Below are 19,694 nucleotides of genomic sequence, written 5' to 3'. Positions count from 1 at the left end.
GGGAGAAAGTGAATATTTTTCTATAATAATCGAATCTTCCATGTATTTTAAACATTTGCAGGCTCTTAGTAAATATGTTTTAAATGAATGGACCATTTGCATCTTGTTAGCATCCAACTGGAAAACTGTGAGGAATCTAAACAATGCTAAAGATATGCAATTCTTTTTCTCTCTCTTACGTGACATCTTCATGACATCTGCTATGTCTCCTTGTTTTCTCCCTCACAATTCTCTTTCCACTAGGGCTCCAGTGCTATCTCATGGCCCTTCACCTTAACTGTTCAATATTTTCTATGTTTTATAATTAACATTTTTGAGAGAAAACCTGGTTGTCCTAGTTCATCATCTGATACTAGGTCACATTGCTCTTGGGTGGCCTCAGCCTGCAGTGGCTTGAAGCAGGATTTTGGTTCATGGCCGGAGACTGAGGTTGGGCCATGGCAGTGAGAGTGCTGAATCTTAGCCACTAGACCACAAGGGACCAGTGGCCAGTGACAAGGCCCTGGTCCATCAGCTGTTGTAGAAGTGAATTTCCACATAGAGATGGAAAGTAGTGAAACAAGTGTTTATTAGGAGGAAAAGAGTACCTGTGGATAGACACATGGGCGAGCTCAGAGAGAGAGTTGTGTCCTCGTGGTAGTTTGAATCACTTTTATGGGGCATTTCTTCTGGGTTTCCAATCATCTTGCTTTGTCTGGTTCTGAGTCCATATCGGTATATCTCAGGGTCCTCCCATGTGTGTGTGCGTGCATCTCTTAGCCAAGATGGATTCCAGCGAAGAGGTGTATGGGTAGGATGGCATCACTTACTATGGGGTAGCACCCCCTCCCTTTTTGACCTTCAGGGAGCCTTTCTGGGCGTGTGTAGTGGAGAAGGTCTCCTTGGCTTCAAGAATGAGGAATATGTGGTCTTTTATCTCTTATCTGGGCAGGGCTTAGCTCTTCTCCCTCCTGCTATTTTGGAGTATCTGTCCACAGGGGATGAACTCTGGCTGCTCACCCTGGGGCCCATCTATCTCCTGCCTCAACATGGAAAATTGCTGACTTTTGAGTCTAGTGCCCACTTTAATCATATGAGGTCTGAGAGTCTATGGATCAATATCAATAGAGGCTGTGGATATTCCGTAATATTTTTCTCTTTGTTGTGTCTCATTACCTGATGGCAAAGATAGCTGTTGGCAACTTCATCATCCACCCAGCTAGTGATCCAGAAGAAATAACCCTTTTCCCCAACACCCAAATCATTTCCTCCAAAGAACTCTAAGAGGCGAAGTTTGCACCAACTGCTGTGTCTAGGAGACTAGTGCACTTTGGCCTGCGTCATGAGCCCACCCTGTGGCAGGGAAAATAACCCTACCATTATTGCATAGGGAGAGGGAGGGGCATTTCCCAAGGGGAAGGGATGTAGAGCAGATGAAAAAGTAGCAAATGACCATTACATGCTTACACACATCTCACAACCACCTACAGAATGAATAATGGGGCCTAGAGGTCTGAATACTTGGCTGAAGAGTCTGATTAATGGAATATTTCACAGTACAATTTATTTTTATTTTTTTAATTAAATTTTTTTTTATTTTTTTAGTTTTTTGGCTGTGCCTCGCGACGTGTGGGATCTTAGTTCCCCAACCAGGGATCGAAACTGTGCCCCCTGCATTGGAAGCACAGAGTCTTAACCACTGGACCGCCAGGGAAGTCCCTCACAGTACAATTTAAATTAAAGCAGGATGATATATGTTTGAGACTGTCAATGCGGAAAGAGACAGCATGATTTCTGGAACAGAATTTCATACAATTGATTTTAGTCCCAGATCTACCACCCTTAACTATTTGTATGATGGTGAGCACCCTCTTTGGACCTCAGTTTTCTCATTTGTAAATGAGAGAGTGGGACTAGATTTCTTTAAGACCTTCTTCCTAATAATTATTATTCCATTAGTTTTTGTAATATTTAATTCATGACAATACCAACAGGTGGTATAAAAAAGCTTGTGAAGAAGGACAGTTAACTTGGCAAGCAACTCAACAGGGAAGGGCAGGATTGTGCACTGACACTATTCAGTTCACGTGGTCCAGTCTGAATATTTAATAGAGGGAATGGAGAGTGTTTGTTAATCCAGAGAATCAGTTACTAGAGATGTACTGTATTTTGTGCTCTTTTTAGGCCTTCTGATTCCCTTGTAGAAAATGGCAGACAGACACCAAGAGAGCATGTCTTAAGAATGGTTGTGTGATGTGCTTGTAGATCTTGCACTGAGGGTTGTGGTTTAGATCCCTACATAAGTGAAGAATTGAGGGATGGACTCTTCATTGGTTTTTATTGGCATCACTTGGATCACTTTCTGCAGCAGGGGCTGAGCAAGGTTATTCGTGCTTTTTCACTCTTTTTTTTTTTGCATAGAGAATTATTTGTTGACAACATTTTATACATCATTGTATTTATAAGGGTTTTTTCCCATTGTTTAAGTTAAACTGACATTTCAATGGATTATAGAACTTTATACTGCTATAGTCACAGATGACATAGATTTTTGTGTACTCTGCAGAACATACTTTAACCTTAAGTGTTTACATGTAATGCTCACCCCTGACCCCCGCTGTTCAAACCTTGTTGACATATACATCAGTGATTGGAGGAGATTTTCTTTTTTATGTCTCTGATTTATTAAGATTAATAATTGGTTTTGGGCTTTCCTGGTGGCGCAGTGGTTGAGAATCTGCCTGCCAATGCAGGGGACACGGGTTCGAGCCCTGGTCTGGGAAAGATCCCACATGCCACGGAGCAACTAGGCCCATGAGCCACAACTACTGAGCCTGCGTGTCTGGAGCCTGTGCTCCGCAACAAGAGAGGCCGCGACAGTAAGAGGCCCGCGCACCGCGATGAAGAGTAGCCCCCACTCGCCGCAACTAGAGAAAGCCCTCGCACAGAAACGAAGACCCAACACACCCCAAAATAAATAAATTTATTAAAAAAAAATAATAATTGGTTTCATTGGATTCCTTAAAAATATTTAGGATTGTGTTTTAGGTTAAAAAGGTGAATGTGAATGTTTTCTTGAATTAGAAGTATGTAGCTTATCAGTCTAAAAACAAAATATTCCATCAATAATTATTTTGAATGAAATGAACTTTTAACTGTGCAGTAAAGAAACTAAAATGTTTAGAAGGCTCTAGGTGTGAAAGCATTTGTCTTTTTTTTTTGAATTTTATGTTTTGTGTATTGGGTTGGTCAAAATGTTTGTTCAGGTTTTTCCATAAGATGTTACAAAGAAACGCAAAGGAACGCTTTGGCCAACCCAATATTTTCCACAATTTAAAAAATTTTAAAAGCAAAAACTTTCTAGAGCAGTGAATTTTGAGTGGGGTTTGGAAATTTACATATTTTAACAATTGCTGCAGATAAACATCTTTTCATGCTTATTTGCCATCTGTATATCACTTCAATGAAATGTCTCTTCATGTCTTTTGTCCATTTTCTTTTTTTTTTAAAGATGAACATATATTTATATTGGTAAATGTAAAAGAGAGAAAAACTAACATAGTATTGACTTATTTTAAACGTTTTATCAAGGCACTTTTTTTTTTATACAGCAGGCTCTTATTAGTCATCAATTTTATACACATCAGTGTATACATGTCAATCCCAATAACCCAATTCATGCCACCAGCACCACCCGCTCTCCTGCCTCTTCCCCCTTTGGTGTCCATACGTTTGTTCCCTACATCTGTGTCTCAATTTCTGCTCTGCAAACTGGCTCATCTGTACCATTTTTCTAGGTTCCACATATATGCGTTAATATACGATATTTGTTTTTCTCTTTCTGACTTATTTCACTCTGTATGACAGTCTCTAGATCGATCCACGTCTCAACAAATGACCCAATTCCATTCCTTTTTACGGCTGAGTAATATTCCATTGTATATATGTACCACATCTTCTTTATCCATTCATCTGTCGATGGGCATTTAGGTTGTGTCCATGATCCGGCTATTGTAAATAGTGCTGCAGTGAACATTGGGGTGCATGTGTCTTTTTGAATTATGGTTTTCTCAGGGTATATGCCCAGTAGTGGGATTGCTGGGTCATATGGTAGTTCTATTTTTAGTTTTTTAAGGAACCTCCATACTGTTCTCCATAGTGGCTGTATCAATTTACATTCCCACCAACAGTGCAAGAGGGTTCCCTTTTCTCCACACCCTCTCCAGCATTTGTTGTTTGTAGATTTTCTGATGATGCCCATTCTATCCAGTGTGAGGTGATACCTCATTGTAGTTTTTTTCTTTTTGCGGTACGTGGGCCTCTCACTGTTGTGGCCTCTCCTGTTGCGGAGCACGGGCTCCAGACGCGCAGGCTCAGCAGCCATGGGTCATGGGCCCAGCCGCTCCGCGGTATGTGGGATCTTCCCGGACTGGGGCATGAACCCGTGTCCCCTGCATTGGCAGGCGGACACTCAACCACTGCGCCCCTTGGGAAGCCCCCTCATTGTAGTTTTGATTTGCATTTCTCTAATAATTAGTGATGTTGAGCAGCTTTTCATGTGCTTCTTGGCCGTCTGTATGTCTTCTTTGGAGAAATGTCTATTTAGGTCTTCTGCCCATTTTTGGATTGGGTTGTTTTTTTATTATTGAGCTGCATGAGCTGTTTATATATTTTGGAGATTAATCCTTTGTCCGTTGATGCGTTTACAAATATTTTCTCCCATTCTGAGGGTTGTCTTTTCGTCTTGTTTATGGTTTCCTTTGTTGTGCGAAAGCTTTGAATTTTCACTAGGTCCCATTTGTTTACTTTTGTCTTTATTTCCATTACTCTAGGAGGTGGATCAAAAAAGACCTTGCTGTGATTTATGTCAAAGAGTGTTCTTCCTATGTTTTCCTCTAAGAGTTTTATAGTGCCCGGTCTTACATTTAGGTCTCTTATCAATTTTGAGTTTATTTTTGTGTATGGTGTTAGGGAGTGTTCTAATTTCATTCTTTTACATGGAGCTGTCCAGTTTTCCCAGCACCACTTGTTTAAGAGACTGTCTTTTCTCCATTGTATATCCTTGCCTCCTTTGTCATAGATTAGTTGACCATAGGTGTGTGGGTTTATCTCTGGGCTTTCTATTCTGTTCCATTGATCTATATTTCTGTTTTTGTGTCAGTACCATATTGTCTTGATGACTGTAACTTTGTAGTATAGTCTGAAGTCAGGGAGTCTGATTCCTCCAGCTCCGTTTGTTTCCCTCAAGACTGCTTTGGCTATTCGGGGTCTTTTGTGTCTCCATACAAATTTTAAGATTTTTTGTTTTAGTTCTGTAGAAAAAATGCCATTGGTAATTTGATAGGGATTGCACTGAATGTGTAGATTGCTTTGCGTAGTATAGTCATTTTCACAATATTGATTCTTCCAACCAAGAACATGGGCTCTCTCTCCATCTGTTGGTATCATCTTTAATTTCTTTCATCAGTGTCTTATAGTTTTCTGCATAAAGGTCTTTTGTCTCCCTAGGTAGGTTTATTCCTAGGTATTTTATTCTTTTTGTTGCAGTGGTAAATGGGAGTGTTTCCTTAATTTCTCTTTCAGATTTTTCATCATTAGTGTACAGGAATGCAAGAGATTTCTGTGCATTAATTTTGTATCCTGCAACTTTACCAAATTCATTGATTAGCTCTAATAGTTTTCTGGTGGCATTTTTAGGATCCTCTATGTATAGTATCATATCATCTGCAAACAGTGAGAGTTTTACGTCTTTCCCAATTTGCATTCCTTTTATTTCTTTTTGTACTCTGGTTGCCGTGGCTAGGACTTCCAAAACTATGTTGAATAATAGTGGTGAGAGTGGACATCCTTGTCTTGTTCCTGATCTTGGAGGAAATGCTTTCAGTTTTTCACCATTGAGAATGATGTTTGCTGTGGGTTTGTCATATATGGCCTTTATTTTGTTGAGGTAGTTTCCCTCTATGCCCACTTTCTGGAGAGTTTTTATCGTAAATGGGTGTTGAATTTTGTCAAAAGCTTTTTCTCCATCTGTTGAGATGATCATATGGTTTTTCTCCTTCAATTTGTTAATATGGCATATCACATTGATTGATTTGCGTATATTGAAGACTCCTTGCATCCCTGGGATAAATCCCACTTGATCATGGTGTATGATCCTTTTAGTGTGTTGCTGGATTCTGTTTGCTAGTATTTTGTTGAGGATTTTTGCATCTATATTCATCAGTGATATTGGTCTGTAATTTTCTTTTTTTGTAGTATCTTTGTCTGGTTTTGGTATCAGGGTGATGGTGGCCTCGTAGAATGAGTTTGGGAGTGTTCTTTCCTCCACAATTTTTTGGAAGAGTTTGAGAAGGATGGGTGTTAGCTCTCCTCTAAATGTTTGATAGAATTCAGCTGTGAAGCCATCTGGTCCTGGAGTTTTGTATGTTGGAAGATTTTTAATCACAGTTTCAACTTCATTACTTGTGATTGGTCTGTTCATATTTTCTATTTCTTCCTGGTTCAGTCTTGGAAGGTTATACGTTTGTAAGAATTTGTCCATTTTTTCCAGGTTGTCCATTTTACTGGCATAGAGTTGCTTGTAGTAGTCTCTTAGGATGCTTTGTATTTCTGTGGTGTCTGTTGTAACTTCTCCTTTTTCATTTCTAATTTTATTGATTTGAGTCCTCACCCTCTTTTTCTTGATGAGTCTGGCGAATGGTTTATCAATTTTGTTTGTCTTCTTAATGAACCAGCTTTTACTTTTATTGATCTTTGCTACTGTTTCCTTCATTTCTTTTTCATTTATTTCTGCTCTGATCTTTATGATTTCTTTCCTTCTGCTAACTTTTTTTTTTTTTTGCCGTACGCGGGCCTCTCACTGTTGTGGCCTCTCCCGTTGCAGAGCACAGGCTCCGGACGCGCAGGCTCAGCGGCCATGGCTCACGGGCCTTCCCGTTCCACGGCATGTGGGATCTTCCCACACCGGGGCACAAACCTGTGTCCCCTGCATCGGCAGGCAGACTCTCAACCACTGCGCCTCTAACCCCTTTAGGGTTTTTTTGTTCTTCTTTCTCTAATTGCTTTAGGTGTAAGTTTAGGTTGTTTATTTGAGATGTTTCTTTTTTCTTGAGGTAGGATTATATTGCTATAAACTTCCCTCTTAGAACTGGTTTTGCTGCATCCCACAGGTTTTGGGTCATTGTGTTTTCATTGTCATTTGTCTCTAGGTATTTGTTGATTTCCTCTTTGGTGTCTTAAGTGATCTCTTGGTTGTTAAGTAGTGTATTATTTAGCCTCCATGTGTTTTTTTTTTTTTTTGCAGATTTTTTCCCTGTGTTTGATATCTAGTCTCATAGTGTGTGGTCGGAAAAGATACTTGATACAATTTCAGTTTTCTTAAATTTACCAAGGTTCAATTTGTGACCCAAGATATGTCTATCTTGGAGATTGTTCCATGAGCACTTGAGAAGAAAATGTATTTTGTTATTTTTGGATGGAATGTCCTATAAATATCAATTAAGTCCATCTTGTTTAATGTATCATTTAAAGCTTGTGTTTCTTTATTTATTTTCATTTTGGATGATCTGTCCTTTGGTGAAAATGGGATGTTAAAGTCCCCTACTATGATTGCGTTACTGTCGATTTCCCCGTTTTTGGCTGTTAGCACTTGCCTTATGTATTGAGGTGCTCCTCTGTTGGGTGCAGAAATATTTACAATTGTTACATCTTCTTCTTGGATTGATCCCTTGATGATTATGTAGTGTCCTTTTTTGTCTCCTGTAGTAGTCTTTATTTTAAAGTCTATTTTGTTTGAAACGAGAATTGTTACTCCAGCTTTCTTTTGATTTCCATTTGCATGCAATGCCTTTTTCCATCCCGTCACTTTCAGTCTGTGTGTGTCCCTAGGTCTGAAGTGGGTCTCTTGTAGACAGCATATTACGGGTCTTGTTTTTGTATCCATTCAGCCAGTCTATGTGTTTTGGTGGGAGCATTTAATCCATTTATGTTTAAGGTAATTACCGATATGTATGTTCATTCCTGTTACCATTTTCTTAATTGTTTTGGGTTTGTTTTTGTAGGTCTTTTCCTTCTCTTGTGTTTCCTGCCTAGAGAAGTTTCTTTAGCATTTGTTCTAAAGCTGGTTTCGTGGTGCTGAATTCTGTTAACATTTGCTTATCTGTAAAGGTTTTAATTTCTCCACCGAATCTGAATGAGATCCTTGTTGGGTAGAGTAATCTTGGTTGTAGGTTTTTCCCTTTCATCACATTAAATATGCTCTGCCACTCCCTTCTGGCTTGCAGAGTTTCTGCTGAGAAATCAGCTGTTAACCTTATGGGGATTCGCTTGTATGTTATTTGTTGCCTTTTCCTTGCTGCTTTTAATATTTTTTCTTTGTATTTAATTTTTGATAGTTTGATTAATATGTGTCTTGGCATGTTTCTCTTTGGGTTTTCCTGATTAATATGTGTCTTGGCACGTTTGTCTTTGGGTTTATCCTGTATGGTGCTCTCTGTGCTTCCTGGACTTGATTGACTATTTCCTTTCCCATGTTAGGGAACTTTTTGACTATAATCTCTTCAAATATTTTATCAGACCCTTTCTTTTTCTCTTCTTCTGGAACCCTTATAATTTGAATGTTGGTTTGTTTAATGCTCTCCCAGAGGTCTCTGAGACTGTCCTCAATTCTTTTCATTCTTTTTTCTTTATGCTGCTCCCTGGCAGTTATTTCCACCATTTTATCTTCCAGCTCACTTATCCATTCTTCTGCCTCAGTTATTCTGCTATTGATTCCTTCTAGAGTATTTTTAATTTCAGCATTTGTGTTGTTCATCATTGTTTGTTTGCTTTCTAGTTCTTCTAGATCCTTGTTGAATGTTTCTTGTATTTTCTCCATTCTGTTGCCAAGATTTTGGATCATCTTTACTATCCTTACTCTGAATTCTTTTTCAGTTAGGTTGCCTATTTCATCTTCATTTATTTGTTCTTGTAGGTTTTTACCTTGCTCCTTCGTCTGTAATATATTTTTCTGTCATTTCTTTTTTTTTTTTTTTTTTGATGGTTGGTGCTGTATTCCTGTGTTACTGGTTGTTTGGCCTGAGACGTCCAGCACTGGAGTTTGCAGAAAGTTGGGTAGAGCTGGGTCTTGTTGCTGAGATGCGTTCCTCTGGGAGTCCTCACTCCAATTAATATTCCCTAGGGTCCTAGGTTCTTTTTTAGTCTAGCGGTTTGGACTCGGAGCTCCCACCACAGGAGCTTGGGCCCAACCTCCAGCCTGGGACCCAAGATCCCGCAAGCTTCGTGGAACGGTAAAGAAAAAAAAAAGGTAAAAGAGAAAGAAAGAAAAAAAGCAGTACAATATCAAAGAATAAAAAATAAAGTAAAATTAGTAAGATAAAAAATATATTAGGAAAAATAAAACTACCATTGAAACAAGTGCAACAAGGTAAAGTAAAACCTCAACAGAAAAAAGAAAAAAAAAAGCGGGGGGAACAAGCCCAAAGGGGAGAACAATTACAGAGTATAAAGAATAAAATAAAATTAGAAAAATAAAAGATTTATTAGGAAAAATAAAAACATAAAAGAATCAACAACAATGAATCAGCAAGGTAAAACAGAACCCCAATCTAAAAGAAGAAAAAAGAAAAAGAAAAACAAAAAGCCTTGGCTATGGGGGCGAATTTTAGGTGGGGGCTGGAACTTAGGCAGGGGCGGGTTTAGGGTGGGGCAGGACCCAGGCATTTGGTGTTACGTTTGATCATGGGGTGGGGCCTAGGCTCAGGACCCATGTAGCTGGAAAAGGCCCTGAGGGGGGGCCACGTTCAAGTGTGGGGCAGGGCCTCTTCTTAAGACCTGGGTGGAAGGGGAGAGGCAGCACATGGAAGGGAGGGCCTCTGGAGTGTGGGGTTCCAGAGTTTGGAGGTAGGGCCCTGAGTGAGGGTGTGTGGGTGGGGTTTAGGCCCAGCGCATTGGAGGGGGTCTCCGAGTGTAGGGGTGGGGCCCTGGGTGAGGGTGTAGGGGCGGGGCTTGGATTCTGCATGGTGGGAGGGAGGCTCTGAGGGCAGAGGATTAGGCCCAAGCCCAAGAGGCTCCCTGGTGCCTAAGTGGACAGGGAAGGCACTGGCTGCATTCCCTTCCATTCCTTCGTGTCTCTCCCTCACCATCTCCCCCAGGGTGTCCCCCGTCACTACTGGACCCCTAACCGCGGGTGGGTCCCGCTGGGTGTAGGAACTCCCCTCCCCCAGCCACCCCTCAGGGGTGCCAGTCCTGGAGGTCCGGCCTTTACTTTTGCTCCCCCTTCCTCCCTCTCACTCCCTCAGGACCCGCATGGCTGGAGGGGGCCTCGGTGGGCAGAGGATGAGGCCTGGGATCTCAGCAGGTTCCTGGGCACCCAAGTGGGCAGGAGAAACCTGGCCACACTCCCTTTTGATCCTCTGCCCTCCCAATGGTCCCCCAATTTACCACTTCCAGCATGGGATCCCTTCCCCTCCCCCAGCCGCCCCTTAGGGGCACCAGTCCCATCCTGCCTCCACTTCTCCCCCTTCACTCCTCCCATGCCCCATGTCCTACCCGGTCGCTGGGGGTTCTTCCTGTCCCCTTAGGTTTCCGTGGTCCCTCACCAGTGCCTGGCAGGTGCCCTAGTTGTGAGGAGAGATGAATTCCGAGTCCTCCTAGTACGCCATCTTGACTCCGCCCTTGAAATGTATTTTTATTATTCAGTTTAAAATACTTTCTAATTTCCATTGTGTTCTTTTTTTCATTCACAGATTATTTAGAAGTTTATTGCTTAACTTGCAAATATATTTGGTTTTTCATATCTTTTTATTTTTCATTTGTTTATGACTATTAGAGCGCTTTATATCTTAAAAAAACTTTATGGGAAATGTCAAACATATACAAAAGTGGAAAAAAATAGTTTAATAACCACTCAGGTATCCATAAGCTTCAACTATTTTTAACTCTGGACCAAATTCGTTTCATTTCTGTTCTCTCATTATGCAACCCTCACCAGATTATTTTGAAGCGAATCTCAGATATCATATTTTTTCTATAAATATTTCAGTATGTACCTATACAAGATGACATTAAATAATTAATTACAATACCATATCCTATCCAGAATAATTCCTTGATGTCATAAAATATCTGGTCAGTTTCCAAAAGTTTTCCATTGTCTCCTAATTTTTCTTTACAGTTTGATTATTTTGAAAACAGGATCCAAATTAAGTTCCAAATATTGTTATTGGTTGATATGTACAAGTCTTTTTAATCTAAATATTCCCTCAGCATGTCTCTTTTTCAACCCTTGCCGGAAGCAACTGGGTGTTTTGTAGTTTCCCATAATTTGAATTTTGCTAATTGCACTTGATGATGTTGTTTAATGTGTTCCTCTCTCCCTGTATTTCCTATTTCCTGTAAGATATAGAGGCTTGATCAGATTCAGATTTGATGTTTTTTGTTTTGTCTTGTTTAATTGGTCAAGATGATGGTGGTGTGAGATTTCATCAATAATCATAGTGATGTCTGGTTATTTCTCTTCTTAATGATGATTACCTAGGTTCATGAATTCATGAAGGAGTTGAAAAATGGTGATGTTCTGTTGTTCCTTCTTCATTTATTACTTGGAATACTAGTATAAAGAGAAATTTCCCCTCAACTTCCATTTGGATATTCTCAGTTATGGTTCATATAGAAGAGACAGATAAATACTTGATTTTTTCTCCTCATTTACTAGTTTTCAAAATAAGTTGGTTCTTTAGCATTTTTCGGTGATCATCAATGAAGTATTTAAAAAGTTAATGTTATGAACTAATGTGTTTCAACTCAGTTACATTTATTATCTTTGTTAATGCTTGCACTATCCCATCAGTCCTTTTGATATAACCCTTAATTTTGTATGGCTTTCTTGTTTTCTTGTGTGCATGATGTTCCAGACTTATCTTGTACAATTCCTGCCCTTTTTCCAAGGGCCTTACTTTTTTTTTTTTTCTTTCTTCGTTTTGGCTGTGCTGCGTGGCTTGCATTATCTTAGTTCCCTGACCAGGAATTGAACCCATGCCCTTGGCAGTGAAAGTGTGGAGTTCTAACCACTGGACGACCAGGGGATTCCCCTTACTTTGTTTTAATAAAAAATGGTATTTAGAGACAGCAGTATGTGCAGTAGGTGTGCTCATTGCTACTAGTTTGGTCATTGTTTTTAGACCTTTTCAGTGGTCAGATGTAGGAAATATATGTACAGTTTTAAAAAATGAAATACATCATTAGTTTATATTATACTTTATTCAGATTCAGAGCTACAGAGTTTTTGCTTAACCTCATCAATCTTACAGTTGTATCTCCTTTCTTCCATACTTAAAAACCTAGTTTTCAGTGGCACCAAGAAAACTACTCATTTGATTTATCTTCATACACACACACACACACACACACACACACACACACACACACACACACACACACACACACACACACACACACACACACACACCAGCTCAGAATAACATACCTGCCCCTGCCTAGGTATTAAGCTTTGAAATTCAACTTTTACCCCCTAAGTCTACAAGCTGTTGAAGGTGCTGCTTGTCTTCTCAGCTCTCTCTCTTGGAATTGATGAATGTCTCACAAGAAAAGTGGTTGCAAAAGCCAGACTCATCTCTCTAGATTTACCTCCTTTTAAAGATATTAGACTGGTAGATCTTCACTATATTCTTTGCCCTCTGATGCCTTCGAGTAATGTTTTAAAATATTTTGTGTATGTTTTCTAGTTGTCTTCAGTAAGATGTTGGTCTTTTCCAGTAATCTGCCATTACTGGAAAAGAAAGTCCCCTTACCACTTAAATGTTGAAAATTTAATTTATATTTATATAATGTGACGACAATATTTGGTTTTATTTCAAAGGTTCTGAAACAAAAACACCTGGATGATTGTCTACGACATGTATCTGTAAGAAGATTTGAATCATTTAATCTGTTCTCAGTAACAGAAGCCCAAAAAAGGGAAACTGAAGAGGAAGTTGGTGCCTGGGTTCAATATACAAGCATCTTGTATCCTGAATACAGTATTTTCTTAAGGTAAACATCACTCTAGTTAAGATTTTTTTTAAGTTTTTTTCTCTTGTAGAAGAAAACAATCTAAGAATCTCATTGTTCATTCTATTGAGTTTGCAGGCAATCTTTATCAGAACTTAGGTTTTGCAACTTTGTGTTTGGAATCCTGCTGCTTTAACTGGGTCTTACTGTATTCTCAGAACTAAAAATAAAACATTCTAAGGAATGTATCGGCATTTGAGGATAAAGTTCAAATCAAAGGGTTCATTTAACCATTGTCTCATAGCATTTGATTATGAAAAAAAGCCAAGTTCTTTTTGAGGCAAAGAAGGCTGAAAGTGAAAACAGAATTTTTCCAAACTGCTCTTCAAGTAGTAGTTATTTGAAAAATCAAGCTTTGGTATTTTTCCCATTCATGTTTTGTCACTTTCAGAATAGAATCTTAGGAATAGGAGGAGAAAATTCACCCAAAACACTGATATCGTGAGAAGCATACAGACTGTTCTGGCTTTAAAAATCATTAGAAAAGAGATAAGAGAGTTGCAAACTGAAGTAACAAGATATCATTTTTACTGAATTAATTTTCTCTCACAGTTACAGTCTAGCATGTTGCAATATTACTGCAGGTATTTGATTTTATAAAATCTGCCTTTCTTGACAAGATTTCACCTTTTGAAAGGGAGGGAGGAGCACATTTACAGTAACTGTAAGAAGAGCAAAAAACATTTTAAGTGGAAACGTGTCTGAATACAGTTTAGGTAAGGTCAGGAATAATTTTAAGAAAAAAAGTTTTCACAAAGGATGTCTATTTATAGTATATGTTTCCTGAACTATTTTAGTTTAAAATATCTCAGCTCTAAAAGATACCATTATAGCTTAAAATTTGGGATTTGGATAAAAATTGACTAGAGTGGACAGGGGAATGCAATTAGGATGTGGTTTCATCATGTTGATTTATTAAGAACTCTAAATAGAAGGTAAAAATTTAAGGATTTGTGAGTTTGCCTGTACATTCATTATGAGATTGAAATTAGAATACCTCAACTGCCTGGCATTCTGATGGAGATAGTTTAGTCCTTGATTAGGAAGGAAAGAAAAATGCATTAAATGCTTACTGTTTGCCAAGTACAGTACTACGTGCTTTGATGTATTCTAATTCATGTACTCCTTACAATAAGTCTGTGAAGTAGGAATGAAGATGATTAAACAATTGGAAGATAGAATCTATAAGGATATTAAAGAGAAGGAGAAACAGAGTAATACCCCTACTGGTAGGGGTCTTCAGGTATAAAGTTCTAAAACTTATCTTCTACGTCTACGGTGACAAGAGGCAGTAAGTGTAAACTGTACCAAGAATAACTTCCTGACATCTTCAAGGCCCTGGTAAGGCTTAGCCAGAGAGAATGTGAAATCTTCTGTTCTTGAGAGCTTTCAAAATAAGGCATGGTTCTCCACCTGGTGGAGATGGTGTTGATGTAGCACCAAGACACCTCTCCAACAGTTTGGTTCTTTGTGATATATCCATTTTTGAAAGAATAAATATATCTATATAAATATGATATTAAATCCTAGTTTATAGAAAGATGACAGGTGACTGAGCTAGAATTTAGGCCTCATTGGCTGCCAAGATTTTTTCTCTGTTTTTCAAACTAGCTAATATCTCTCCATATCAATAGTGCAAAAATAACGATAGCTTACACATACAGAATTCTAGAGCTGAATTCTGATCTTAGAAAAAAATAATCCTAACAACATTAATAATGACTGACAATTGAGTGCCTACTATGTGACAAGCTCTGTTGTGAATGGTTTACATGTATAAGCTTATTTAATTCACATAGCACCTCCTGAGGTAAATATTGTTTTTATCCTCATTTTACAGATGAGAAAATAACTCGATTGAGGGCACACAGCCAATAATTGGTTGTGCCCCTATTTAAACCCTGGTGGTCTGGTTTCATGCCTGTATAATACTTTTAAAAACTTTTGTTTTGAAATAATTACAGGCTCTCAAAAAGCTGCAAAAATAGTACAAGGAGTTCCATGTACCCATCACCCAGCTGTCTCCATCAGTAACATCTTATATAATGATAGTCACAGCCTGCACTTTTAACTTCTACACATCCTGCCACTTGTGCGGCAGTCATATATACATTTATTCACTTTTCAGATGAAGGGATTGAGGCCTAGATAAACTAATTTCCTCATTGATTATTCTGAGCATTCCATTTCTTACTCCATAATCCTGATACCGTATAGGAAATCACTGATATTACTGTAATTGCTTAGGAAGGGCAGGATTTCTGCCAAGAATAGTTCATTCCATTCCATTGCCAATTTTGTTCATGTTGATTTCTTATGGTTACCACTTCTCCTTGTTTACTGTTATCTACCCAACATGGATTTCCATTCTTGCTCCTTTGATATCTTGTATCAACTCTTTTGTCAGTCTTTCCATGCCATTTCTTTAGCTACTTTTATCTGTTTTCTTCAGTGTTATTTGAATTGTGAGCACTCTAAAGTTTAAAAAAATTACTTGTAATAGCCAAAGTAGTGGCTTGGAAAGTTGTTTTGAAATGCAGTACCATCATCATCTTCTATATTTTTTAAGTTTATTAACGCTATGCAGTAAAAAAAAGTGGTGAATAGTTTTTAAATAAATCAGTAAATTCATTTCCCTACATATTGATTTATGTTCCTTTAAAGTTTTATTAGACTTGAAATGAATACCTTAAGAGAGTAAATAACTAGATATTCGTGAATTCAGAGTACATAGTTGTATATTGTTTATATTATTAAAATGTATATAAGCAGTGGCCTGAATTAAAATTTTGATCATTTCCTGTCAGCTTTACATGATGATACTTAAAATGAAGGAATAAAGAATTTCCCCTGGTGACTTTTCATCAGAAACAAAAGTCTGGACAATGTAAAAGTTAGGTTATGAATTCTCCAAGATCTGTTGTCTTTTCTGTATATCTGAGGATGGTCGACTCTTTGCTCCAAAGTGAATGTTGAGACTTAGTAAATTAAAATCCAGGGTATGGCTCCTGCTTTATTCCTTGGCAAAGTCTTCTTGTTTCCCTGGTGTTCATTTCTTAGAGTTTTATAGAAGAGGTTCTTGCTATTAGATAGATGCATGTATAGAAAACTAATATATACCAGGAGGTGTTTATACTAAAAATCCTTCATTAAAAATTCCTTGTTCCTGGGACTTTCCTGGTGGTCCAGTGGCTAAGACTTGTGCTCCCAATGCAGGGGGCCCAGGTTTGATCCCTGGTGAGAGTACAGTGGCTAAGACTTGCGCTCCTAATGCAGGGGGCCCAGGTTTGATCCCTGGTGAGGGAACTAGATCCCTCGTGCTGCAACTAAGAGTTTGCATGCTGCAACTAAAGATCCCATGTGCCGCAACTAAAAAAGATCTCACATGCTGCAACTAAAAGATCCCACACGCCGCAGCAAAGATCCCATGTGCCGCAGCTAAGACCCGGCACAGCCAAATGAATGAATGAATGAATGAATAAATATATGTATATGAAGGGACTTCCCTGGTGGTCCAGTGGTTGTGAATCTGTCTTGCAGTGCAGGGGATGTGGGTTTGATCCCTGGTCAGGGAACTAAGATCCCATGTGCCATGGGGCAACTAACTAAGCCCATGTGCCACACTACTGAGCCTGTGCGCCACAACTAGAGAGAAGCCTGCGCACCACAACGAAGAGCCTGTGTGCCACAACGAAAGATCCCATGTGCTGCAACTAAGACCTGATGCAGCCAAAAAAAAAATATATATATATATATATTTTAATAGATCTTTATTGGAGTATAATTGCTTCACAATACTGTGTTAGTTTCTGTTGTACAACAAAGCAAATCAGCCGTATGAATACATGTCCCCATACCCCCTCCCTCTTGAGCCTCCTTCCCATCCTCCCTATCCCACCCCTATAGATCATCGCAAAGCACCGAGCTGATCTCCCTGTGCTATGCTGCTGCTTCCCACTAGCCAACTATTTAACATTCAGTAATGTATATATGTCGTTGCTACTCTCACTTCACCCTCCTACTCCATGTCATCAAGTCCATTCTCTATGTCTGCCTCTTTATTCCTGCCCTGCAACTAGGTTCATCAGTACCTTTTTTTTTTAGATTCCATATATATGCGTTAGCATACGGTATTTGGTTTTCTGTTTCTAACTTACTTCACTCTGTATGACAAACTCTAGGTCCAACCACCTCACTACAAATAACTCTATTTTGTTTCTTTTTATGGCTGAGTAATATTCCATTGTATATATGTACCACATCTTCTTTATCCATTAATCTGTCAGTGGACATTTAGGTTGGTTCCATGTCCTGGCTGTTGTAAATAGTGCTGCAGTGAACATTGTGGTGCATGTCTCTTTTTGAATTATGTTTTTCTCAGGGTATATGCCCAGTAGTGGGATTGCTGGGTCATATGGTTGTTCTATTTTTAGTTTTTTAAGAAACCTCCATACCGTTTTCCATAGTTGTTGTATCAATTTACATTCCCACCAACAGTGTAGGAGGGTTCCCTTTTCACCACACCCTTTCCAGCATTTATTGTTTCTAGCTTTTTTGATAATGGCCATTCTGACTGGTGTGAGGTGGTACTTCATTATAGTTTTGACTTGCATTTCTCTAATAATTAATAACATTGAGCATCTTTTCATCTGCCTCTTGGCCATCTGTATGTTTTCCTTGGTGAAATGTCTATTTAGGTCTTCCACCCATTTTTTAACTGGATTGTTTGTTTTTTTGATATTGAGTTCCATGATCTGTTTGTATATTTTGGAGATTAATTCTTTGTTGTTTCATTGGGAAATATTTTCTCCCATTCTGAGGGTTGTCTTTTTGTCTTGTTTATGGTTTCCTTTGCTGTGCAAAACCTTTTAAGTTTAATTAAGTCCCATTTGTTTATTTTTGTTTTTATTTCCATTACTCTAGGAGGTGGGTCAAAAAAGATCTTGCTGTGATTTATGTCAAAGAGTGTTCTTCCTATGTTTTCCTCCAAGAGTTCTGTGTCTGGTCTTACATTGAAGTCTTTCATACATTTGGAGTTTATTTTTGTGTTTGGTGTTAGGTAGCATGCTAATTTCATTCTTTCATATGGAGCTGTCCAGTTTTCTCAGCACCACTTATTGAAGAGGCTGTCTTTTCTCCATTGTATGTTCTTGCCTCCTCTGTCGTAAATTAGATGCCCATATGTGCGTGGGTTTATCTCTGGGCATTATCCGGTGCCATTGATCTATATTTCTGTTTTTGTACCAGTACCATACTGTTTTGATTACTGTGGCTTTGTGGCATAGTTTGAAGTCGGGGAGCCTGATTCCTCCAACTCCATTTTTCTTTCTCAAGTTGCTTTGGCTATTTGGGGTCTTTTGTGTTTCCATATGTATTGTAAGATTTTTTGTTCTAATTCTGTGAAGAATGCCATTGGTAGTTTGATAGGGATTGTACTGAATCTGTAGATTGAATTGGGTAGTAGATTGCTTTGGGTAGTATAGTTATTTTCACAATATTGATTCTTCCAATCCAAGAACGTGGTATATTTCTCCATCTGTTTATGTTATCTTTGATTTCTTTCATCAGTGTTTTATAGTTTTCTGAGTACAAGTCTTTCGCCTCCTTAGGCAGGTTTATTCCTAGGTATTTTATTCATTTTGTTGCAGTGGTAAATGGGAGCGTTTCCTTAATTTCTCTTCTGATTTTTCATTGTTGGTGTATAGGAATGCCAGAGATTTCTGTGCATTAATTTTGTATCCTGCAACCTTACCAAATTCACTGATTAGTTCTAGTAGTTTTCTGGTGACATCTTTAGGATTTTCTATGTATAGTAAAAAACTGTATTAAAAAAAATTTCTTCTCCTTGTCTTATAAGTTGCAATTTCTTGTTGTATAGAGATTACTGTATAGATACTAGAAATTGTTGTTCCCCGCCCCTGTATTTTAACTTAATTTCAGTGTAATAGGAATTTGCATATTCTGGAAACTTTAAAATACTTCCATTTATATTCAGAACCATAAAAGTGCCTGAGTTATTCATTTATAAATGTATACAAGTTCTAGGGATAGAAGAAGCTGAGAGGCCTGAACTGTCCTCCTTTCTTTGAATGACTCCTGTTGCTATGGTAATTGCTGAATTAGAAGCCTAGCATTCTTGCGTTTTGGCCTGTCCTGGAGGCTTAGAATGGGCAAGAAGTCAAGAATGACTTCCCTGGTGGCGCAGTGGTTGAGAGTCCGCCTGCCGATGCAGGGGACGCGGGTTCGTGCCCTGGTCCGGGAAGATCCCACATGCCGCGGAGCGGCTGGGCCCGTGAGCCATGGCCGCTGAGCCTGCGCATCCAGAGCCTGTGCTCCGCAACGGGAGAGGCCACAGCAGTGAGAGGCCCGCGTACCACAAAAAAAAAAGAACGGTAGTACAGCAAATGCACTGCATTGAGATCATGTATTGCTTCTCTAAGGAAAGGAAAAAAAATAAAACAAACCCTCACCCCACTGGATTTAGTATGTACCCTGTGAGCGCACACTGAATAAAAACTTGTGATGGGAATGATATGCTTATGAAATTAGATGTATGGCAGATTATCCTTATATGTGTAGTGTATCATAGGTGCCCCTTTAAAACTTGGCAAGGTTGGTATCTGAGGCAAATATGAATACTGAATTTA

General features: G+C 38.8%; 1 protein-coding gene across 2 annotated transcripts in view; it reads left to right on the top strand.

The window, feature by feature from the left end:
* Positions 1-19,694, top strand: part of CAMKMT (calmodulin-lysine N-methyltransferase) — a 397,264-nt gene that overhangs the window by 2,159 nt on the left and 375,411 nt on the right. Inside the window, exons 1-2 of one of the 2 annotated variants that reach the window (XM_060026701.1) lie at positions 1,732-1,839; positions 12,857-13,029. In XM_060026701.1, the coding sequence (XP_059882684.1) occupies positions 1,834-1,839; positions 12,857-13,029 (179 nt within the window). In that variant the 5' untranslated portion in view covers positions 1,732-1,833. Of the gene's footprint in view, positions 1-1,731; positions 1,840-12,856; positions 13,030-19,694 lie in introns of those variants that run through there. The other variant, XM_060026700.1, reaches the window with a different exon arrangement.

This window comes from Delphinus delphis, chromosome 12 (assembly GCF_949987515.2).
Source record: "Delphinus delphis chromosome 12, mDelDel1.2, whole genome shotgun sequence".
In the NCBI taxonomy this organism is placed as follows: domain Eukaryota; kingdom Metazoa; phylum Chordata; class Mammalia; order Artiodactyla; family Delphinidae; genus Delphinus; species Delphinus delphis.
The sequence above is the reverse complement of the archived record's forward strand: the minus strand, read 5'-3'. Positions and strand labels throughout refer to the sequence as shown.